The 24229-nt window shown below is 42.3% G+C and overlaps 1 protein-coding gene across 1 annotated transcript; it reads left to right on the top strand.

Annotated features, from left to right (window-relative positions):
- The first annotated feature begins 469 nt into the window (after window positions 1-469).
- Window positions 470-16821, top strand: polr2a (RNA polymerase II subunit A). The gene is made up of 29 exons (XM_047385623.1): window positions 470-793; window positions 1545-1677; window positions 1790-1926; window positions 4937-5110; window positions 5196-5477; window positions 5595-5756; window positions 5880-6100; window positions 6192-6324; window positions 6552-6676; window positions 6909-7119; window positions 7200-7409; window positions 7493-7661; window positions 8393-8487; window positions 8615-8818; window positions 8910-9132; window positions 9222-9405; window positions 9483-9654; window positions 10174-10279; window positions 10513-10718; window positions 10802-11065; window positions 11163-11370; window positions 11469-11569; window positions 11646-11750; window positions 11865-12047; window positions 12133-12336; window positions 12435-12621; window positions 12718-12831; window positions 12922-13071; window positions 13624-16821. The coding sequence occupies exons 1-29, from the start codon at window positions 707-709 to the stop codon at window positions 14772-14774; spliced, it is 5901 nt and encodes a 1966-aa protein (XP_047241579.1). The 5' UTR covers window positions 470-706; the 3' UTR covers window positions 14775-16821.
- The last annotated feature ends 7408 nt before the right edge of the window (window positions 16822-24229 follow it).

Raw genomic sequence — 24229 nt, 5'->3', positions numbered from 1 at the left:
GCCATCCTCGGCAAACATCGGAAACTGGGTGGTTCTTGAATAATTTTTTTCACAAAGGTACATTTCTTCATTGTCATTGGGCTTCCCTTTCCCACTGCTAAATATTAATCAGAAAAACGACCAATCCTGAGATTGTCTCCTAAATATTTACAGCTTACATGCAAAACCCGATATTCACCGTCCTTTCTCGTTGAAGAAAGCCAATACGAATGAGCTCTGATAAAATTAATACCCGCCTTTAATTTTGATTTGCTGGTGAAAATAACGTATGCTCTAATTGGCTGTGCGTGGAATCTTATTCATTATTAATGAAGCTGCCTTGAATAGCCAATGAGCGTGTTACTATAGAGTTGCAAGTCCCACCTTCTGAGCAAACTGCCCTTGTTTTTCTGACTGTGCATCCCCGTACTAAGCTTTCAGTCTATATAACCAAGCGTTGGGCTGCTTAACCCTCAGAAGCGCTAAGAGCGCTCCAGTAAGTAGATCGGAAAAGGGGAGGGAGCAGTAGTTGGTCTGTGTAGGCAGGAACTGAACGTAAATTACTTAGCTCCAAAGGCAGCCGGCAACAAAGGCACCTGGAATATTGCCTCCGGAGACTTTCCGGTCCCCGTTGGCGGCCTGACCGGAGTCAAGGTGACAATTTACAGGCTGTTCCTGCTCACAAAGCGGCGTGCCGAGGAAGGACGCGTCTCTTTGAATAGACAGGATGCACGGACCGCCCTCCGGTGACAGCGCATGCCCATTGCGCACGATCAAGAGAGTTCAGTTCGGCGTCATCAGCCCAGATGAACTTGTAGGTTTTCTGTTTTGGGGTGGGATTTATTTTTTTATCAATGAACTATTTAACAATTGACACATTAAATTATACAGTTTTTATCGGTTAAAGAAGTGATTAACACTTACGTCAAAAACATGGTTCAGTTTGCAACTGGAAAGTGTTGCTGTTAGCCTAGCCTAGCTAACTGTGGCAGGCTGGAGCTTGAGCTAACTAGCATGTTGCAGGAAGTTCATTAAAAAGAAACTTGAAGCATAACACTTTAAAATGATCCAAGCATTCACATGAATTAAACCCCCTTTTAACACTTTCGATGCTGTGTTTAGGGCCATCATAGACGAGTTTTGTGACTTAATATGTAGTGGTTCTTTTTTGTACTACTTAGCAGTGTACTTGTTATCTGGTAAAATAAAAGAAGTTCTGAAATGTCAAGTTGACTTTTATATATATATATATATATTATATACACATACACAACATATATTGTACTGTTATTTTTATATTTTGTCGTATGTCTATATGGAAAAAAAAAGTTGTTTTTCAGAAATACCATTTCCTACATTCAATTATTGTTACACAGGTTTTGTTGTGTTTACGTTTTGAGTTTTGGTGAATTCAGCAATCTGTTTTGAAGGATTTAAAATTAACATCTTTTAAACTAAATAACTTTATTTACAATAACAGATTCTTATTAAATGCTCGTGTGTTTTGGTGTCAATGAAAATATGATTGCAGTTATTCAAGCTTGATCTTGTGTTGTCCTAATCAGAAACGGATGTCGGTTACTGAAGGGGGTATTAAGTACCCTGAAACCACAGAAGGAGGACGTCCTAAACTTGGTGGCCTTATGGATCCGAGACAAGGGGTCATAGAACGCAGTGGGAGATGTCAGACCTGTGCAGGTAAAGTGTTTTCATAGCTGAATCTCATGCAAAAAAATGTAATGATCATAAATCATCAGCGTCCCAAACTGAGGTCATGAGCCTATTATTTACAACACATTTGTTCTTTCAGGCAACATGACTGAATGTCCAGGCCATTTCGGACACATAGAACTTGCAAAGCCGGTTTTCCATGTCGGCTTCATATCAAAAATAATGAAGATTCTTCGATGTGTCTGCTTCTTTTGCTCCAAACTGTTGGTGGATTCAGTAAGTGCTTACACTTTATTACTGTTAATATTTAATGAGAACTAATGTTCTGTCATGGGACTTTTAAAGTTCATTTTCAACAGTTCAAATCTGATTTCTAGATGAAAGACCATGTTCCAGAACATCTAGTGAGGAACATATCCCCTAAATATGCTTGCAGCTAGCAAAGAAAACAAATGGCACTTTATGCTTAAAACTGTTTGTGACTCTAAATTGGTCCTTTGCCAGGAGCGTGTAATTGACACTATTTATAAAAAAAAAAAAATACACTTGATAAACTTTTCATGCCTCAAAATGTAAAGTGCATCTCTTTACACTCAAGACTGAAGAAAGTAAACCGAACTTGGTGTGCAACAAGACACTAACATTAAAACCTCTGAGGTAAAAGCTACAGAAACATGCCTTCAGGAAGCTGCCTAAATCTGTGGTCTTATGATTTTATTTTTCCCCCCAAATTCTGTTAATATACAAAATATTTAATGTCTTATGAATCGGATACCTGCAAATTTCAGAATTTTAAAATTGAGTTTCAACAGGTAAATAGAAAAATAACACAGACTTAGCGGGATTAATGTAATGTTTTTTTATATAGCTCTTAAAATGCTGTTACCTTACAAGTTATTAGGGAGAAGTAGCACGTGTTAGTATAACGGCAATGGAAAAAAACATTTCATACATAAACTTAAAATTTACCCTGCATTACATCAGTAAGACGTTGTCTACAATAGTATCCTGATATATACAGTACAGACCAAAAGTTTGGACACACCTTCTCATTCAAAGCGTTGTCTTTATTTTCATGACTATGAATATTGTAGCTTCACACTGAAGGCATCAAAACTATGAATTAACACATGTGGAATTATATACTGAACAAAAAAGTGTAAAACAACTGAAAATATGTCTTATATTCTAGGTTCTTCAAAGTAGCCACCTTTTGCTTTGATTACTGCTACGCACACTCTTGGTATTCTGTTGATGAGCTTCAAGAGGTAGTCACCTGAAATGGTTTTCACTTCACAGGTGTGCCCTGTCAGGTTTAATAAGTGGGATTTCAAGCCTTATAAATGGGGTTGGGACCATCAGTTGTGTTGTGCAGGAGGTGGATACAGTACACAGCTGATAGTCCTACTGAACAGACTGTTAGAATTTGTATTATGGCAGAAAAAAGCAGCTAAGTAAAGAAAAACAAGTGGCCATCATTACTTTAAGTAATGAAGGTCAGTCAGTCCGAACAATTGGGAAAACTTTGAAAGTGTCCCCAAGTGCAGTCACAGAAACCATCAAGCGCTACAAAGAAACTGGCTCACATGAGGACCGCCCCAGGAAAGGAAGACCAAGAGTCACCTCTGCTGCGGACGATAAGTTCATCCGAGTCACCAGCCTCAGAAATCGCAGGTTAACAGCAGCTCAGATTAGAGAACAGGTCAATGCCACACAGAGTTCTAGCAGCAGACACATCTCTAGAACAACTGTTAAGAGGAGACTGTGTGAATCAGGCCTTCATGGTAAAATAGCTGCTAGGAAACCACTGCTGAGGACAGGCAACAAGCAGAAGAGACTTGTTTGGGCTAAAGAACACAAGGAATGAACATTAGACCAGTGGAAATCTGTGCTTTGGTCTGATGAGTCCAAGTTTGAGATCTTTGGTTCCAACCACCGTGTCTTTGTGCGGCGCAGAAGAGGTGAACGGATGGACTCTACATGCCTGGTTCCCACAGTGAAGCATGGAGGAGGAGGTGTGATGGTGTGGGGGTGCTTTGCTGGTGACACTGTTGAGGATTTATTCAAAATTGAAGGCATACTGAACCAGCATGGCTACCACAGCATCTTGCAGCGGCATGCTATTCCATCCGGTTTGCGTTTAGTTGGACCATCATTTATTTTTCAACAGGACAATGACCCCAAACACACCTCCAGGCTGTGTAAGGGCTATTTGACCAAGAAGGAGAGTGATGGGGTGCTGCGCCAGATGACCTGGCCTCCACAGTCACCGGACCTGAACCCAATCGAGATGGTTTGGGGTGAGCTGGACCGCAGAGTGAAAGTAAAAGGGCCAACAAGTGCTAAGCATCTCTGGGAACTCCTTCAAGACTGTTGGAAAACCATTTCAGGTGACTACCTCTTGAAGCTCATCAACAGACTGCCAAGAGTGTGCGTAGCAGTAATCAAAGCAAAAGGTGGCTACTTTGAATAATCTAGAATATGAGACATATTTTCAGTTGTTTTACACTTTTTTGTTCAGTATATAATTCCACATGTGTTAATTCATAGTTTTGATGCCTTCAGTGTGAAGATACAATATTCATAGTCATGAAAATAAAGAAAACTCTTTGAATGAGAAGGTGTGTCCTGTATAATCATTCATTTTTTATTTTTCTCCCTCTAGAGGTTTTTTAACCATCTTCTTTGCTCAGTTTTAGAAAGCTGCTACACTTTTTATTTTACTAGGATTTATTTCTAAAGGACTATCTGACTTATCACATGCAGCTTCACAAAGTCTTCAGTACGCCTGCATCAGGGAGGATCATTACAGAAAGAGGAGTTTATAAAAATAACAAGCTAACTTTTCCCCACTCTCTTTATATATGACTTGAAAAGCCTTGTAAAATATGTTCTTTCTGGTTCTGAGGGCAAAAAGCTTAAAAAAATTGTTCTCCTGGTTCATAAATTTAGTGTTTTGCTTTGAGCATGTCCAAAGACATGCCTGTTAGGTTAATTGGTCTCTCTAAATTGCCCTTAGGTGTATGAATGAGTGTGCATGGTTGTTTGTGTGTTGCCCTGCGATGGACTGGCGACCTGTCCAGGGTGTACCCCGCCTCTCGCCCATAGACTGCTGGAGATAGGAACCAGCTCCCCCGCGACCCACTATGGAATAAGCGGTAGAAAATGACTGACTGGCTTTGAGCACCCTAAAAAAAACAACAAAAAAAACTCGATCTTATATGTTTTCAGTTTTCTACATTAAGTTTGGCAATTTTCAGGTTTCTCTTTTTGCTTTTCTCTCTAGAACAACCCGAAGATCAAAGAAATCCTGACAAAATCCAAAGGCCAGCCGAGGAAGCGTTTAACCCATGTGTATGAGCTGTGCAAAGGCAAAAACATATGTGAAGGCGGGGAAGAAATGGACAATAAATTCGGAATGGAGCCTCAGGAGACGGAGGAGGACATTACCAAGGAGAAGGTATTTGGATGAGTCATTTTTTATTTTTTTATCTGAGTTGTTATAGACCCATTTCCCTGCCACTCATCTGTTAAATCTATGGCAGGGTCACGGTGGCTGTGGGCGCTACCAGCCACGCATCAGGCGCTCAGGCTTGGAGCTGTATGCCGAGTGGAAGCACGTTAACGAGGATTCCCAGGAGAAGAAAATTTTGCTGAGCCCAGAACGTGTGCATGAGATCTTCAAGCGCATCTCAGATGAAGAAGACATCATCTTGGGCATGGACCCCAAGTTCGCCCGTCCGGAATGGATGATTGTAACCGTGCTGCCTGTGCCTCCACTGGCTGTGAGGCCCGCTGTGGTCATGCAGGGCTCTGCTCGCAACCAGGTGAACTAAAATGATCCTAGATTGATGTGTTTGTTGCTACGATGTTACACTTTCTGCTGTTCTTTCCACTTGTAAGGGCAAAATATGTCTAAAAAATGAGGAAATTATGCTTTAAAGGATGATTTGACCCATAAGCTGGCGGACATCGTGAAGATCAACAATCAGCTGAGGAGAAACGAGCAAAGCGGTGCCGCTGCTCACGTCATTGCTGAGGATGTGAAGCTCCTTCAGTTTCATGTGGCCACGATGGTCGACAACGAATTACCAGGCCTGCCAAGAGTATGTTTTATTTAACAAAACATCTGGATTTTAGCTTTTAATAGGAAGTTGATGATCATGTTTGTTTTCGTTGTTTTTTTTTTGGCTAAAACCAAATCTTTTCTTTGTTTTTGTTTTTTTCAGGCAATGCAAAAGTCTGGCCGTCCTCTCAAATCCATAAAGCAACGTCTAAAGGGAAAAGAGGGGCGAGTGAGGGGTAATCTGATGGGCAAACGTGTGGACTTCTCAGCCCGAACCGTCATCACCCCGGACCCCAACCTACAGATTGACCAAGTGGGCGTACCACGGTCCATCGCAGCCAACATGACGTTTCCAGAGATCGTCACACCCTTTAATATTGACAGGTACAGCTGAGCAGTTCCAGAATTCATTTTGCATCACAGTTATTTATTTAAGTGTCACGCCAGCTAATCTGATTCTGATTGCTTTTATTAGACTGCAGGAGCTGGTACGAAGAGGCAACAGCCAGTACCCTGGAGCCAAGTACATTATCCGAGACAATGGAGACAGAATCGACCTGCGATTTCACCCTAAACCAAGTGACCTTCATCTGCAAATCGGCTACAAGGCAAGAATAAAACAATATACATTTGTTCCCAATCTGAAAAACAAAAGATTTTTAGGTCTCCAGCTGGACGATGGCCAATCAGGACCGATCGATCCTAGTTTCCACTCATTACGGTCGCCTGCTGATTTCTCCGGACATATCTGTTCATAAGCAACATATTCTACCAGTTTGGCTGCTAATAAATTAAAATCAAATTTCTAACTGTTTTTGGTCTTAACTCATTTTAGGTGGAAAGACACATGTGCGACGGTGACATCATCATCTTCAACCGGCAGCCCACACTACATAAAATGTCTATGATGGGGCACAGGGTTCGGATCCTGCCTTGGTCCACATTCCGACTCAACCTCAGGTATTAAATGGAGATAAGGATCCTATATTAACCTCTTAAAAATACTTGGGATTGGATCGGGATATCAACAATGAATTGCTGTATAGTCTTTACAGATATTTATAATGTTAGATTTTTTTTTGTTGTGGCAACAAATAAGCAAAGTTATTATTTTCTGGTTTCCTGTACTGTAGCTCAGCGGTGTTTGTGTTGTCTTTGCTCTTGCTGATGTCAACGGTTCACCTTTGTTCAGCGTCACCACTCCTTACAACGCCGACTTTGACGGGGATGAGATGAACCTCCACCTCCCCCAGTCGCTGGAAACGAGGGCGGAGATTCAGGAGCTGGCCATGGTGCCGCGTATGATTGTCACGCCCCAGTCCAACAGGCCCGTCATGGGTATCGTGCAGGACACACTCACAGCCGTTCGCAAGTTCACTAAAAGAGATGTGTTCTTGGAGAGGGTGAGTAGATTGTTGCCAGACCTCTCAGCTGATGCCTGGTAAGATCCTTGGGGTTGATTGCAGGTTTTCCTGCCTCACAGGGGGAAGTCATGAACCTCCTCATGTTCTTGTCCACCTGGGACGGGAAGATGCCTCAGCCAGCTATTCTCAAACCCCGTCCTCTGTGGACGGGCAAGCAGATCTTCAGCCTCATCATTCCAGGACACATCAATGTGATCCGCACCCACAGCACGCACCCAGACGATGAAGACAGCGGCCCTTACAAACACATCTCACCCGGTGACACCAAGGTACAGGGCAGGCATTTTTATCTATGGATTATAGAAATGAACTGGGGGCAGATTGATTAATTTAAGAATTCATATTCAAACAGGTCATCGTGGAGAACGGGGAGTTGATCATGGGCATCCTGTGTAAGAAGTCTCTGGGAACCTCAGCTGGCTCCCTCGTCCACATCTCCTACCTGGAGATGGGCCACGACATCACCAGACTTTTCTACTCCAACATTCAGACGGTGGTCAACAACTGGCTGCTCATCGAGGGTAAGAAACCCATCCACGGTGTTGTAGGGTTATCTAAATGTTGTTTCCAGTTATTCGTCCATCTGTTCTTCCTTTCATTCATTTAGTCATCTGTCCCTCGAACTATCGCTTTCTGTCCATTATGTCTTCCATCGTCTGTCCCTCGTTCCATTTTTCCATCTCTCTTTCAATCCATCGGTAGTGGCGTTTTTTCTGGTCTTACGCGTGCACCTGTGGTAGGTTGCTGTTACAAAATGGAAAGCGGTGCTTGTTGAAGTCCAGTCGGATATGCCCATCCATTTATTGTTTGCGGAGTGGATATGAAGTGATACACACACAAAAGTCCTTAGCTCCCACAAGCACGGTCAAAACCGTGTGCTCATTTGCGCCACACCTGCGCTTAATTGACATTTATCAGCTCCCTGAGCGCCCCCTAATGGCTCCACCACCATCCGTCCAAACTTTTTCCCATCCATCCATTCGTTTGTTTGCACATCTATTCTTCAATCCATCCTCTTTTGTCTATATGTCCATTTCTCCATATGTCCATTGTTATGTCCATGAAAATATCTACAGTAAATTTTGAAAAGAAATGTGCCAAACCTGGACAGAGAATTCTGCTAAATTGGTTTTGGAACGTTGGGAATTTGGACATGGAAAAATGTTTAGGAAGAATTAGATCGTGTCTGATATCATGTGTTGTGTTTTAAAGGGGACATTCCTTGATACTGATGTCTTTGGAATATCAACAGGTCATTCCATTGGTATTGGTGACTCCATTGCTGATGCCAAGACGTACCTCGACATCCAGAACACCATCAAGAAGGCCAAACAGGATGTGATAGAAGTGAGGGAAATCTTCTAACTCTGACATGTTTTCAGCACACAGAATAAGTCCATTTAAGGAGGGTCTTTTTTTGGAAGATGCAGTAGAAATGGAGCAGAGCTTAATTTCTCTCCTGTTTATCTGCCAGGTTATTGAAAAAGCTCACAACAATGAGCTGGAACCGACACCCGGTAACACGCTTCGGCAAACCTTTGAGAACCAGGTGAACCGTATTCTGAACGACGCTCGAGACAAAACAGGATCCTCTGCTCAGAAGTCCCTGTCTGAGTACAACAACTTCAAGTCCATGGTGGTGGCTGGCTCCAAGGGCTCAAAGATTAACATCTCGCAGGTAACACCTCTAACCCCTCTGTGCGAATGTTATCGGAGAAGACGGGTTAGGTTTGAACAGAGCCGAGGATGACTTTGCTTGCTTGTCTCAGGTTATTGCTGTGGTGGGCCAGCAGAACGTGGAGGGTAAACGAATCCCGTTTGGGTTCAAGCATCGCACGCTGCCTCACTTCATTAAGGATGACTACGGTCCTGAGAGCAGAGGCTTTGTGGAGAACTCTTACCTGGCTGGGCTGACGCCGACAGAGTTCTTCTTCCACGCCATGGGAGGCAGAGAGGGTCTGATCGACACGGCCGTCAAGACGGCCGAGACGGGTACGTTCACCCAGCATCAACATGGCTAAAACATTCCTTGAGATTTTTGGGTTCCTCAGCTTAAGGACGTCTTCCCGCTTAACTTCCAGGTTACATTCAGCGTCGTCTGATCAAATCTATGGAGTCTGTGATGGTGAAGTATGACGCCACGGTGCGAAACTCCATCAACCAGGTGGTGCAGCTGCGCTACGGCGAGGATGGCTTGGCGGGAGAGAACGTCGAGTTCCAAAACCTGGCAACGCTAAAGCCCTCCAACAAGGCATTTGAAAAGAAGTAAGTGGCAAGCAAAAGCCCTGCAACATCCATTCCTCCGAACCTGGGAGTCACCCGCCTCTTTGTTATCCCTACAGGTTTCGGTTTGATTGCACCAACGAGCGCGCACTGAGAAGGGTGCTGCAGGAAGACGTGGTGAAAGACGTGCTGACAAATGCACACGTGCAGAGTGTCTTGGAGAAGGAGTTTGAGAAGATGAGGGAGGACAGGGAGATTCTGCGGGCCATTTTCCCCACTGGTGACAGTAAGGTGTGTGATCATACAGTCCGCAACACGACGGCAAAACATCTTATTGATTTATTTTAACCAGCATAAAGCGCTCTTGAAATCACATGTAACTACAGATTAAATCAGCAACAGTTACACAGCGACAGTACACACGACAAACAGTCGGCAATATGAAATTCTAGAAACATTTCCTAATGTAAGGAAATTATGTACAAAAACAGGAGGAAAAACAATTCTCAATCAGGCTTTGCAGGTAAAGACAGTAGCAGAAATACTGAGCCACGGCGGCTGCATGCAGATCAGTTTCATATGCATGAATTCATTTTGTGAGATCAGCTTGAGATGGGTTTTGCAGTTGGATCTTAGTAAATGTTGCATGTAATTTAATGCTGCTCTCAGACGTTACACATGTGTATCTGAGTAACATCTTCTAGGTTCGCCATAAACCTCAGCTCTGTGATAAATGTCTAGTAGCCTTCTAAGCCTCAAAGCATAGTGGATCAGCTGCTCATCATCTGCATTGTTTCTCTTCGCCTGTAGGTGGTGCTGCCGTGCAACCTGGCCAGAATGATCTGGAATGCTCAGAAGATCTTCCGAATCAACACCCGAACCCCAACAGACCTGAATCCTCTGCGTGTGGTCGAAGGTAAAGTAGAAAAATATAGAACCTAGCTATCTTTGAACTTGAGAATTGTACAAGTTTCCTGTCTTTGTACTTGGAGTTGCTAAATCACATGAAAGAAGTTGTGGAACTGGAGAGGAGATTGTGACATGACTTCAAATGGCGTGTAAAGCTGTAATATAATCTGTTTAACAAATCTTTTTGAAATAGTTTGTCTCAAAGTCACTTCAATCCATATTCATGTTTACCCTCCTCAGGTGTTCAGGAGCTGAGTAAGAAGCTGGTTATCGTCAACGGTGATGATCCTCTAAGCAGGCAGGCCCAGGAGAACGCCACGCTCCTGTTCAACATCCACCTGCGGTCCACGCTCTGCTCCAGACGCATGACAGAGGAGTTTCGTCTGTCCACCGAGGCTTACGACTGGCTGCTGGGAGAGATAGAGACCAAGTTCAACCAGTCCATTGTAAGTTCAGCAGATGCTGTTAGGAGCTCTCATTTTCACCTGACCTCTGAAAACATGAAACAATTTATCCTCTCCTCCTCCAGGCCCATCCTGGTGAAATGGTCGGCGCCCTAGCTGCTCAGTCACTGGGCGAGCCGGCCACCCAGATGACTCTGAACACCTTCCACTACGCCGGAGTGTCGGCCAAGAACGTCACGCTTGGTGTGCCTCGTCTGAAAGAGTTGATCAACATCTCAAAGAGGCCCAAGACGCCCTCGCTGACAGTTTTCCTGCTGGGCCAGGCGGCACGTGACGCAGAGAGGGCCAAAGACATCTTGTGTCGACTGGAGCATACAACGCTGAGGAAGGTAACAAATCCGTAGCTTTTCTCTACCATTTTATGTGTGATGCCGTTTAAAAAAAAACAAAAAAAAAAAAGGGATTAAAGTGAGCTGTGGCTTTCAGGTGACTGCAAACACCGCCATCTACTACGACCCCAACCCGCAGAACACTGTGGTGGCCGAGGATCAGGAGTGGGTGAATGTCTACTACGAGATGCCAGACTTTGATGTGACCCGCATTTCCCCGTGGTTGCTGCGCATCGAGCTCGACCGGAAGCACATGACCGACCGCAAGCTGACCATGGAGCAGATCGCAGAGAAGATCAATGCTGGTGGGTTGGGTCACGGTTCACTCAAGGTTTTTTACAGATAAAAAAAAGCATCTCCCCTCTGCCCCTCACTCAATTACGCTGCGGTTTCCTTATCTTAGGTTTTGGAGATGACCTTAACTGCATCTTCAACGATGACAATGCTGAAAAACTGGTTCTGCGAATTCGAATAATGAACAGCGACGAGAACAAGTTTCAGGAGGTGAGCACAGATTAACAATAAAAGTAAGAGAATCCATTGTTGGTCGAGATTCTAAGAATCTGCTCTGCTTGTCCAGGATGAGGAGGTCGTGGATAAAATGGACGACGATGTGTTCCTGAGGTGCATCGAGTCCAACATGCTGACGGACATGACTCTGCAGGGCATCGAGCAGATTAGCAAGGTGAAATTATCCAGAATTCTTCTGTTTATTTATTTTGTTTCTTTAATGTAAAATAAACGTCAAAACTAAATTAAACCTCTGTACAAATGTGGTGTTTTTGCTCATCTCCTTCAGGTGTACATGCATCTGCCTCAGACTGACAATAAGAAGAAGATCATCATCACGGAGGACGGAGAGTTCAAGGCCCTGCAGGAGTGGATTCTCGAGACGGACGGCGTGAGCCTCATGAGGGTGCTCAGTGAGAAGGACGTGGACCCCGTCAGGACCACCTCCAATGACATTGTGGAGATCTTCACGGTACAAATACACTTCAATTCTTTTCATTATAAGTGTACAATTCAATTTTTGGGATATCCATTAAAAATGCTTTGCTGTTGAAAAGGTTTTGGGTATCGAAGCTGTCCGAAAAGCTCTGGAGAGGGAGTTGTATCACGTCATCTCCTTCGACGGTTCCTACGTCAACTACCGTCACTTGGCTCTGCTTTGTGACACCATGACCTGCCGCGGTCACCTGATGGCCATCACGCGTCACGGCATCAATCGTCAAGACACGGGACCCCTTATGAAGTGTTCCTTTGAGGAGACGGTACAAAGTTGTTGTTTTTTCAACGGAACTTCATCAATCCTGTTTTTCATGTTCAGTATTTACCAAAAATCCTATATTTCTTGCCATTTCTTCGGCAGGTGGATGTGCTGATGGAGGCATCATCTCACGGAGAGTGCGACCCGATGAAGGGTGTGTCAGAGAACATCATGCTTGGCCAGCTCGCCCCAGCAGGAACCGGCTGCTTTGACCTGCTGCTGGATGCTGAGAAGTGCAAGTACGGCATGGAGATCCCAACAAACATACCTGGCATCAGCGTGGCAGGACGTGAGTGAAGGAATCGTTCTTGTTTTTGGTGTTTGAATAGTAGGTAAGTTGCAAGAACAGTAGTATTTACGTTGTATGTATTGATGTTGTTTCCAGCCACTGGAATGTTCTTTGGCTCAGTGCCGAGTCCCATGAGTGGCATGTCTCCTGCCATGACGCCGTGGAACACCGGAGCTACCCCAGCCTACGGAGCATGGTCCCCCAGTATTGGTAGGTTCAAATATACACATTGCTTTGGCCCTTATGTTTATATTTTTCTTTGACATCGGCTCATTGACTCTTTGTTATTTGGTCTTCTAGGAAGCGGTATGACCCCTGGAGCTGCAGGCTTCTCTCCCAGCGCAGCATCTGATGCCAGTGGCTTCTCTCCGGGTTACTCCCCAGCCTGGTCTCCCACACCGGGGTCACCAGGGTCTCCAGGACCCGTCAGTCCATACATCCCATCTCCAGGTTAGACACATCAGAAAATGGGCTTTTACAATATTTAAAGGTTTTACACCTTGACAGTTGAAGCGTTCATATCAACCACAAATGTCAAATCCAATATGGCGCCTCTCACATAAAAACTAATGACTGCAGAAATAACCAGTTTATTTGCACCACCTAAATCAGTTGCACATACTTTACTATTCCACTATCTGTTAAGGATAGGGTTGCTATAGTTTGAAAATATAAAATGTAGGGCAGCACATATATCGCGATGTAATCACCTTGTAATCAGGCTCAGTGCAGCTTAAAATGTTTTACATAAAATTTCCTTTTTTCAACTTGTTTTGAACAAGTTGAGGTCACAAATATTGGGATGAAGTGATTTGGAAGGGGCGGCTAAAAGAATATGGGAACTGAAAACTTGGCTGATGCAACATGAAACCATGTCAATAACTCTGAGACTTAAAAAATTAATCTCGTCACTAAGGATGTTTTACTAAAGTCATAATATTAGATTTATATTTAGTTATTCATCTGTACTTTCAAATGATTTTTGTTTCCTTTCTTCCTCAGGTGGAGCCATGTCACCAAATTACTCACCCACCTCCCCTGCTTACGAGCCTCGTTCACCGGGGGGCTACACCCCACAGAGTCCAGGCTACTCTCCAACATCGCCTTCCTACTCCCCCACCTCTCCCTCTTACTCCCCCACCAGCCCCAACTACAGCCCGACGTCTCCATCGTATTCCCCCACTTCGCCCAGTTACTCTCCGACATCTCCCTCCTACTCCCCCACATCTCCCTCCTACTCCCCCACGTCCCCCTCGTACTCCCCCACGTCCCCCTCATACTCCCCGACGTCTCCTTCATATTCTCCAACCTCTCCGAGCTACAGCCCAACGTCGCCGAGCTACAGCCCGACATCACCCAGTTACTCCCCTACTTCGCCCTCCTACTCACCAACCTCGCCCTCTTACTCTCCCACGTCTCCATCCTACTCCCCCACTTCCCCCTCCTACTCCCCTACCTCACCTTCCTACTCACCGACCAGTCCGAGCTACAGCCCCACATCGCCGAACTACACCCCAACATCCCCCAGTTACTCTCCTACCTCCCCTTCATACTCTCCAACTTCACCTTCTTACTCCCCAACTTCTCCCAACTACACACCAACCAGTCCAAACTACTCCCCCACTTCCCCCTCTTATTCCCCAACATCTCCATCTTACTCTCCCTCCAGTCCACGTTACACCCCTCAGTCACCCACTTACACACCCAGCTCGCCATCGTACAGCCCCAGCTCTCCATCGTACTCCCCAACATCACCAAAATACACACCAACCTCCCCCTCATACAGCCCCAGCTCCCCAGAATACACCCCCACCTCCCCAAAATACTCCCCAACGTCGCCGAAGTACTCGCCTACATCGCCGAAGTACTCTCCCACCTCTCCTACCTATTCCCCAACGACTCCAAAATACAGCCCCACTTCCCCTACCTACTCCCCTACCTCTCCCACCTACACCCCCACCAGCCCCAAGTACTCCCCCACCTCCCCCACGTACTCCCCGACCTCGCCCAAGTACTCGCCCACATCTCCTACGTACTCGCCTACTAGCCCCAAAGGCTCCACCTACAGCCCGACCTCCCCCGGGTACAGCCCCACCTCCCCTACCTACAGCCCGGCCATCAGCCCCGACGACAGCGACGAGGAGAACAACTGAGCTGCACAGGAGGCAGTGGGGCAGCTGAGGGACAGCAGCTTTAATCGGCTTGAGAATGTGGAAACATCGTTAAGATCCCAACTGTGGGATCTGTGAATCCACCGGGAAGCTGCTTCCCACTCTGAGATGTTCAAAACTGTTTGTGAAAGACTTGAGCTGCTTTACCTGACGGGGTGAAAATGTTGCCTTTTGAAGTAGTTTCTTTATTCTTTAATTTCAAGACTGGGTGTTGAAGAAAAACTGATAATCCCCCAGAGGGAAAAAAAGTGGAGGAAGATGTGAACATTTAAATACTCTTTTTAACTTTGTTGTCCTGCATCCAGTCCCTCTCTCTCTTTCTCTCATTCTATAAATGCTGGTTGTGTAGTTGATGGTGTACATGTTGCCAAAAGCCTGAGAAGTAAAGATTGTATTCACCATAAAGACATAAACCATAAATCACAAAAAGCGTTTCTTGTTAAGCATTTAGGGAAACTTTTTTGGGGGTTTTAAGTGAAAACGTTTGTATCATCAGCATAAATGTACACCTTTAAAAAAAGAGAGAATCTGGTTTGTAAAGAAAGGCCATTAAAGTCTAAACTTACATAGACCTATGTACACATTACCCCCATCTTCCTCCTTTACACCCCAAAAACCTGAAAGATGTCACTAAACCACCCACCAGCATCCTTTTGTCTACCATTTTAGAGATTGTATGTCAAAAACCGACAGGAAAAAAAAAACACTTTTCCAGATGCTAATATTCCATAGGAACTGGGAATTTCAGATAAGAAATTGTAAAAATTATTACTCTGATTTTTTGATTCTGAATCTGATAAAATGAAGCTCCGAATAGATGAGGGATAATAGTTTAGGTCTTGCTGCTTTTGTCCTTGTTTTCAGAAGTAGTGCACGTCTATACATTTTAAAAATCCCTCCTACAGTTTGCAAATTTTTGTCCCGTTTCTAATTGCTGAAGTATACTTGTGTTCTATTCAGTTTATTTATGAAGTTGCTACTCTGTATGAGTATGAATAGAGAAAATAAGAGCTTCATTTGTTTTCCTCTTACTTGCTTTCAATGACTTTGCAGTCCTGTTAGCAGGATGTTCATCTGCTCTGGATGAAGAGGCAGGGGACAGATCTTAATTTTCTGCCTCATTCTCCTCATTTAAGGTTTTTTGCTTCAGCTAAAACAGCCTGAAAGCTCAAAGAGGGAATCATTTTCTAGCCTGCTTTCTACGCACGTCTGGGACGGTATATTTGAACCCTATTTTCAAGAAGAAATGGTCCAAAGAAACTGCACTGTTAGTCTTTGTCTTAAAAACCCACTACAGTAGTGTGAACATTTTTTTGTTATTTTTTTACATTTTCACACAGTTTGTACCCTCTGCTGGCCTGATAAATTGGGAAGTTATTTCACCCTTCCTTGTTTTTTTTTTTTTTTTTTTTGAACAAACTGGTTTCCCTACCTCTTCATCCTGGAGTGATCCTCATTTCTGAAATCAGTGTTTCTATGTATTTTATTTTTTTCTCCATGTGTTTTACCTGTGATGAGGGGAAATCGTGGGGAGGAGATGGTGTATGCGTTTGATCCGACTGGGAGTCCCCGCTGAGATAAAACGCATTCTTTAATATTTTAGGTTCGGGAACTCTTGATACAATCTAATTTTGTGGGGGAAAAACTCGGACTCAACGAGCTGTTTTTTCTGGCCTTAGACACAAAGCAGGTTTGGTGGACTTAATTTCCACACAGCGTTGCATTTAGTCTGCTACGTTTGCATCCAATGCTGTTGTCTTAACTGTGTTCTGTTCTGTCAGTCCACTACAACAAGGCTCCCATAATGAATGAATGAATGAATGAGTGAATGTATGTACGTTTGTGTGAATTGTGCGTCTGAAAGCGATGCAGGGTCTCAAGCTGAGGAAAGACTTCATCTGTCCAGTTTAAAGGAAGGTTTAACTTAAAGTTGCCACTGTATAAAAATCAAGTCATGATCTCATTCTCTGTATCTCTGTTCTGTTTGTTTTTTGACTTGGAAAAAATGAATAAAAGTTTTACTATATAATGTATGGTCTTATTTTTTTAGCATTTAGTTTTTACATACTTACAGGTCCTTCTCAAAATATTAGCATATTGTGATAAAGTTCATTATTTTCATTAATGTAATGATAAAAATTTAACATTCATATATTTTAGATTCATTGCACACTAACTGAAATATTTCAGGTCTTTTATTGTCTTAATACGGATGATTTTGGCATACAGCTCATGAAAACCCAAAATTCCTATCTCACAAAATTAGCATATTTTATCCGACCAATAAAAGAAAAGTGTTTTTAATACAAAAAACGTCAACCTTCAAATAATCATGTACAGTTATGCACTAAATACTTGGTCGGGAATCATTTGGCAGAAATGACTGCTTCAATGCGGCGTGGCATGGAGGCAATCAGCCTGTGGCACTGCTGAGGTCTTATGGAGGCCCAGGATGCTTCGATAGCGGCCTTTAGCTCATCCAGAGTGTTGGGTCTTGAGTCTCTCAACGTTCTCTTCACAATATCCCACAGATTCTCTATGGGGTTCAGGTCAGGAGAGTTGGCAGGTCAATTAAGCACAGTGATACCATGGTCAGTAAACCATTTACCAGTGGTTTTGGCACTGTGAGCAGGTGCCAGGTCGTGCTGAAAAACAAAATCTTCATCTCCATAAAGCTTTTCAGCAGATGGAAGCATGAAGTGCTCCAAAATCTCCTGATAGCTAGCTGCATTGACCCTGCCCTTGATAAAACACAGTGGACCAACATGCACCCAGCAGACCATCACTGACTGTGGGTACTTGACACTGGACTTCTGGCATTTTGGCATTTCCTTCTCCCCAGTCTTCCTCCAGACTCTGGCACCTAGATTTCCAAATGACATGCAGAATTTGCTTTCATCTGAAAAAAGTACTTTGGACCACTGAGCAACAGTCCAGTGCTGCTTCTCTGTAGCCCAGGTCAGGCGCTTCTGCCGCTGTTTCTGGTTCAAAAGTGGCTTGACCTGGGGAATGCGGCACCTGTAGACCATTTCCTGCACACACCTGTGCACGGTGGCTCTGGATGTTTCTACTCCAGACTCAGTCCACTGCTTCCGCAGGTCCCCCAAGGTCTGGAATCGGCCCTTCTCCACAATCTTCCTCAGGGTCCGGTCACCTCTTCTCGTTGTGCAGCGTTTTCTGCCACACTTTTTCCTTCCCACAGACTTCCACTGAGGTGCCTTGATACAGCACTCTGGGAACAGCCTATTTGTTCAGAAATGTCTTTCTGTGTCTTACCCTCTTGCTTGAGGGTGTCAATAGTGGCCTTCTGGACAGCAGTCAGGTCAGCAGTCTTACCCATGATTGGGGTTTTGAGTGATGAACCAGGCTGGGAGTTTTAAAGGCCTCAGGAATCTTTTGCAGGTGTTTAGAGTTAACTTGTTGATTCAGATGATTAGGTTCATAGCTCGTTTAGAGACCCTTTTAATGATATGCTAATTTTCTGAGATAGGAATTTTGGGTTTTCATGAGCTGTATGCCAAAATCATCCGTATTAAGACAATAAAAGACCTTAAATATTTCAGTTAGTGTGCAATGAATCTAAAATATATGAATGTTAAATTTTCATCATGACATTATGGAAAATAATGAACTTTATCACAATATGCTAATATTTTGAGAAGGACCTGTATGTCTGGTTCAACAAGGTTCTTTGCGGTTTAAGGGTAATGACATGGAAAATGGAAAAGTTCATTAGGAATTATAAACCAAGTCTTCTTTACTTTAGTCTCAGCTGTTTTTCCAGTGTTGTGCTTCAGTCATATGCATCTTCACAAACTCAAATCGTGCTGCCATATTTTCTTTGGAGAGAAGATACTTTCTCCTGGCAACTCCTCCAAACAGGCTGTCCTGGTTCTGGTTGTACTGAGATATTTCACCCGCTGGCTGAAGCTTAACAGCTGTAATGAAATCTAGGATTCATTAATGTCTGGATTATACTGAAGCAAGGTTAACAGAGGTCCCCCATTCTGTTTACTTGTGAATATTTAAACATTTTCCTGGTTCAAACTGGTTTTCATACAGGTCTCTTCTATACCATGATAATTATAAAAAAAAAAATTCTTTTTGACCGTTATGACATAAAATGCAAGTTTAATGCAAGAGTTTTTTCTACAACAAATGGAACAAAAATCTTTGCACTCTGACCTCTACGGAGTATGAGCAAAAAAAAAAAAAAAAACCTTTCTCTCCGTAGACTGATGAAGGACTGTTTGAAAATTGCCTTATAACCCTTATCCGACTGGTAGGATCAGGCCATTGCTGATGTCTTTCCATCCTGGTATTATGTTGCCTAAATGAAGCTAATCAAATGTATTTGATGTTTAATTATATGACTGTAAAGACAAATATACTTATTTTTTTAAATTTTTGACAGGTAAACATTGCCCAGCACAGATGTAGTTAGTTTATTGTCATCATATATTAAAATATAAAACATTCACTTTAGTCTTATTCATGTCAAGACCATCTTGTGACGTGTGGACAATAAAATACACTGCACCGATCTTCCTCAGGGGGGCGCTCTCACCTCGCTGACATCAATTTATCTCTTTAAACATGAAGTCATGTTTCAGGGAAAGCGGTTGGTTAATTAAACCTCCTCACTATTTCACAGGCTGTTCATAAGATGTGCTGTTTTTCTTTTTTTTCTGCTGAGCAAAACATGGAGCTGATTTTTCCTCCTCTTCAGCATAGAACAGAGGTTTAAAAAGCCAATTCGTGTTTTTATTATAGTTTTTTTTTATGTCCATTGCAATGAATGGCAAGACTATATGAGCTGAAATGAAAATTTACACAAAGGAGTCATTAATTAAATCAGGTCACTCCTGGGAAGCTATAGTTACCTTTGTAAGATAATTGCTAAGGTTTTTCCTGACAGAATGTGTGAAGGGAACTAAAGATTACAGTGATTACAAGGAGGTCAACCCCAAAGACATGGAGCTCATCACCACAGATAAAGTGACTAAACACCAGAGGAGACATAGAAAAAGCCGGTCAGCTAAGATGGCTTTGACTGCTTTAATCCTAATAAAGATGTTTCCATTGGCTATTGAAAAGGGTATACATAATTAACTTATGTTTTGGTTAAAATGTAAATAAAAGCATTTTTGTCAATTGCTACCTCTTTTATATTCGTTTATTATCTATTGAGTGATGCCTGTCACATTTCCGGTCAGAAGCAAAAGTTAATATTTGAATTAACGTACTTTTAAATGTGTATCTACCAGGGACATGGATAACTAACAACCTCTTGAAAGGGTGTAAAATTATATTTAGAGCAATGTTTTTTGGTTGTGAGTGACGGAATCTAAAACAAAAATCCAGAAAATCACATTGTGTGATTTTTATGTAATTAATTTGCATTTTATTGCATGGCATCAGTACTTGATACATCAGAAAAACAAAACTTAATATTTGGTACAGAAACCTTTGTTTGCAATAACAGATATCAGACGTTTCCTGTAGTTCTTGACAAGGTTTGCACACACTGCAGCAAGGATTTTGGACCACTCCTCCATACAGATCTTCTCCAGATCCTTCAGGTTGTCGCTGGGCAATACGGACTTTAAGCTCCATATTGAATCTATGGATTTTTGTTTCAGATTCCTTCACTCACAGTTGAAAATGAAAAATGAAAGACTTCTACATGCTTTGCAAGTGGGAAAACCTGCAAAATGTTTGTCTTGTCTGATATCTTATACCAAGTTAGAAGTCAATTATTCATTCTCATTAGATAATTAGGAACTGATCAGTGGCAAGCATTAATTTAATAATGAAATTGCATTTTTTTTTGTATTGGTTTAGACCTAGAACTACAGGTTCTGAATATGTTAAGGAACAGGTTATGTGCAGTTTTGATACACACTTTATTAAAATACAGGTGAAAAGGGACATGTGAAACAGGGTAGAATACTAAAATCTCCCAGACTGACAAAAAAATGCCTAAAAACTCCTGAGTCTCTGTATAAAGTTAAACAGCTCTTTCACTGTTTGAAAAAAATGAACTACCTAGACATTATTCTGCCTTCAGTACACACAGCTATTTCATCAAAACAACTGGACAAGACTGATAGAAATGCACACAGCAGCAACTAAATAGAAACTAAAACATCAAACATGTAAAAACAAACACATTCAGTTGAGCTTACTGAAAAACGTGCAGATATTCTCACAGCTGCAGTTACAGCTCCCTGGTTTAATGAGAAGAGACACAGACATGTCAGAACAACTATATTTACATGTGAAATTTAAAAAGCAAAGTAGCAGCCATGTTCTGATCATCACATGCATTTGATTAACTGATCAACATCAAGCAGGAGTTTGGTCAGTTTGCTGCTTTGGAGCATTCAGGTGTGTGTTAACAAAACCTCAAGATGGAAAGACATCAGCAATGATCTTACAGGAGTATCAGACTCTAAAGGCTAGGGCTGCACAATATATCTAAAATGTATCACTTCCACAATGTACACAATTTACAAAGAACTGTCTGGAACACAATAAATGTCAACTAATTATTTAAATACCATGTATTCAGGCTCGTTATACCTGTTTGAGGACACTTGTTCAATGCAACATTAAAACCTTTTAAAGGTAAAGAGGGGATGAACTAGTCAAGTCATTAAGAAACTGAGTTGTTTCAAATCCAAAAAAGCAGATGCAACTTTTCAATAAAAACTTGCAGTGTTTTTTTTTCCAGTAACTGGATTGACCACTCTTTATAAGGGGTCTATGTTTGCTATGAACCCAAAGCAGAAAGACATGAACTCTTTTAATTATTTGCTTATTTATCACAAGTCATATCGTCATTGCAGTGTTAAATAATATTATCACATATCATGTGTTTTCTTAATATCATGCAGCCCTACTACAGGCCTCAGATAGCATGGCAAATGTTAAACTGAATGAACACTACAATCATTGCAAAATAACCACAAGACTTCTAGAACAACGTCTATTTGCAGATGAGAATAAAATAGAGATACTTTGTCATAAAATGCAGTTCTATGTCTGGAGAAAGAGCATATCCTCTCAAAAATCTTATACCAGCTGATAAGCAGGGTGGAGGAGGGGTGATGACGTGGGCTTGTTTCTGCAGCACCTTGCACTCACTGAGTTCACCATAAACTCCTCTGTATACCAAAGTATTGTAGAGTCAAGTGTAATACCATCCATCTGACAGCTGGATCTTGTTCAAAATGGGTCCTCAGGAGGACAATGATCCTAAACTCAGCAGTAATTCTTGACCAGAACGGCTAAAAACAGAAGTCTTGGAATAACCCGGTCAAAGTCCAGACCAGTGAAATGTTGTGGTGGGACCTTAGAAGAGCTGTGCAGAAACACATGCTCAGGAACCTCAATGATCTGAGGCAATGTTGTAAATAAGACTGGGTGTATGAGGTGTCCTTAGTTGGTTATGTTGCTTCACGATTGTTTCATAAATATCAACAGTGGGTTTTTGTACATTTGAGGTTAAATTTAAATCATTTCAAAACCTAGTAAAGACTAGATCATTGTATGACGCCCTCTTACATAAACCTAAGCATCATTTTACTGTAATCATCAGTTAAAGTACAACCATGGCAATTCTCTGTCAGGCTGACTTGAAGGAAGTGTGCTACCCAGCAGCGATGTGTCCGTTCACTTTTAACTGATAAGTCTACACCCTTTCACACATGGACCTCTCCAGGACAGCTTCACCGTTGTCAGAAAGGAAGGGTGGAGCTGCTCAAAGGGACCCCACCAGTAGAGAAGCAGGATTAAATATACATACAGTTGAAACCAGAATTTAAATAACACCGTGTAAAAAGACACAACCTTTTTTTTCTCGCTGTCTGACATTAAATCAGACAAATGTTTTCCTGTTTTTATGATTTTCTTAAATTCAGAAGTTCACATACACTGAATGCCCAACTATCATACGATTCACAGAGGAGACAGGTTCTTCTTCCCAGAGATGTTTTAGTACGAAATGTGGATGTCAATCCCAGAAGAGTAGGCCACTCAGAGAGGAAGAAGCCATTGTTCCAAAAGCCAGAATACAGTTTGCAAATTTAATCAGAGACAAAGATCATGTTTTTGCAGTCATATCCTGTGGTGTAATAAAATTAAAACAGTTTGGTCCTAAACCACCATTGTTAACCATTTAAAGGGAAACAGGAAAAGCTTGAAAACCTGTAAACCCGACCCCAGCTGTAAGAACGGGCTTGACAATGTAAAGTCTGGATGCTGAAGGGAGAACTGATGTACCAAATAGATGACATCGTCAGGAAAGAACATTATCTAGAAATACTGAAGCAACATCTGAAGACTCAGCCAGGAAATGAAAGCTTGGCTGCTAATTGATCTTACAGATGGACCATGATCCTAATCATACCGCCAAATTAGTTACAACGTGGTTTAAGGACAACAAAGTCAATGTCGCGCAGTGGCCATCACAAAACGCTGATCTCAGTCCAACAGAAAATATTGTGGGCAGAGCTGAAAAGGTGTGTGTGAGAATGGAGGCCCGTCAGGAGGAATGTGCCGAACCTCCAGCAGTAATTGTGAGAAACTTGAGGATATTTTGGTAACCCTAACTGACGTGAAACAGGAAACGGTTTTTCTGATTTAATGTTTGGTAGAGTAAAAAAGCTATCTGTCTTTTTACACAGTGTATGTACATATCTGGTTAAGGTTGTGGCCGTAGTAGCCAACTGAACACAGACAAAACCCAACAAAAATGGCAAAAACTACATAAAATTTTAATAATAGTGACCACTAAGTATGTGCTATATTGCACAATACATAAAGCGTTAGTTTCTTTATTATTTATTAAGCAAACAAACAAGAGGGTAATGGATTCAGGGAACTCTGAGTAGTTTTATTGCGATGATAAAATCAACTTTTTATTATACAATCTCAAGCTGGGCTAAAATTAATCATACTTTTTTTTCTAAATCAGAGCTTTTGGTGTGAGCTCACACAGGCAAAACTGTGCAGGAGGGCATGTATGGAAACCCAGGATAAATCCCTGCAGACTGCACTGCAGGGTGTGTTCTCAGTCTTTGTTAACGTCTGGGTGAATCACTGCATGACTAAAGACTGTTTCGACCTGTTTCTATGGTGGAATTTACCAACAGCAGAGAAACTGGACCTTTTTATAGTTTCATGTTTAATTGTAAGACGAAATTAAGTGTAAGAAGAAAAATGCTGATTTTTTTATTTTATTCTCTTAAACTGTCCCACAAAAGACTTTTTCGATTAAAACCTGAAGATTGTTGCATCAGCTTAACCTTTTCGTTTAGCTTGAGGAGGATTTTCCAAAATAAATGTAGCTTGCATTTGAGTACTTCTCAGTTTAGGCGCTGATTCAATAAAGTTTCAGGTGTTTCTCACAGCTTCTGTGGTTGCTTCAGAGG

This window comes from Girardinichthys multiradiatus, chromosome 14 (genome assembly GCF_021462225.1).
Source record: "Girardinichthys multiradiatus isolate DD_20200921_A chromosome 14, DD_fGirMul_XY1, whole genome shotgun sequence".
NCBI lineage: Eukaryota > Metazoa > Chordata > Actinopteri > Cyprinodontiformes > Goodeidae > Girardinichthys > Girardinichthys multiradiatus.
The sequence above is the reverse complement of the archived record's forward strand: the minus strand, read 5'-3'. Positions and strand labels throughout refer to the sequence as shown.

Bases quoted from the DNA above. Each gene is read 5' to 3' on its own strand.
- polr2a (XM_047385623.1), top strand. From the start codon at position 707: ATGCACGGACCGCCCTCCGGTGACAGCGCATGCCCATTGCGCACGATC. The intron at 9,133-9,221 runs GTACGTTCACCC...CTTAACTTCCAG, and splicing joins CGTCAAGACGGCCGAGACGG to GTTACATTCAGCGTCGTCTG. The intron at 11,066-11,162 runs GTAACAAATCCG...TGTGGCTTTCAG, and splicing joins AGCATACAACGCTGAGGAAG to GTGACTGCAAACACCGCCAT.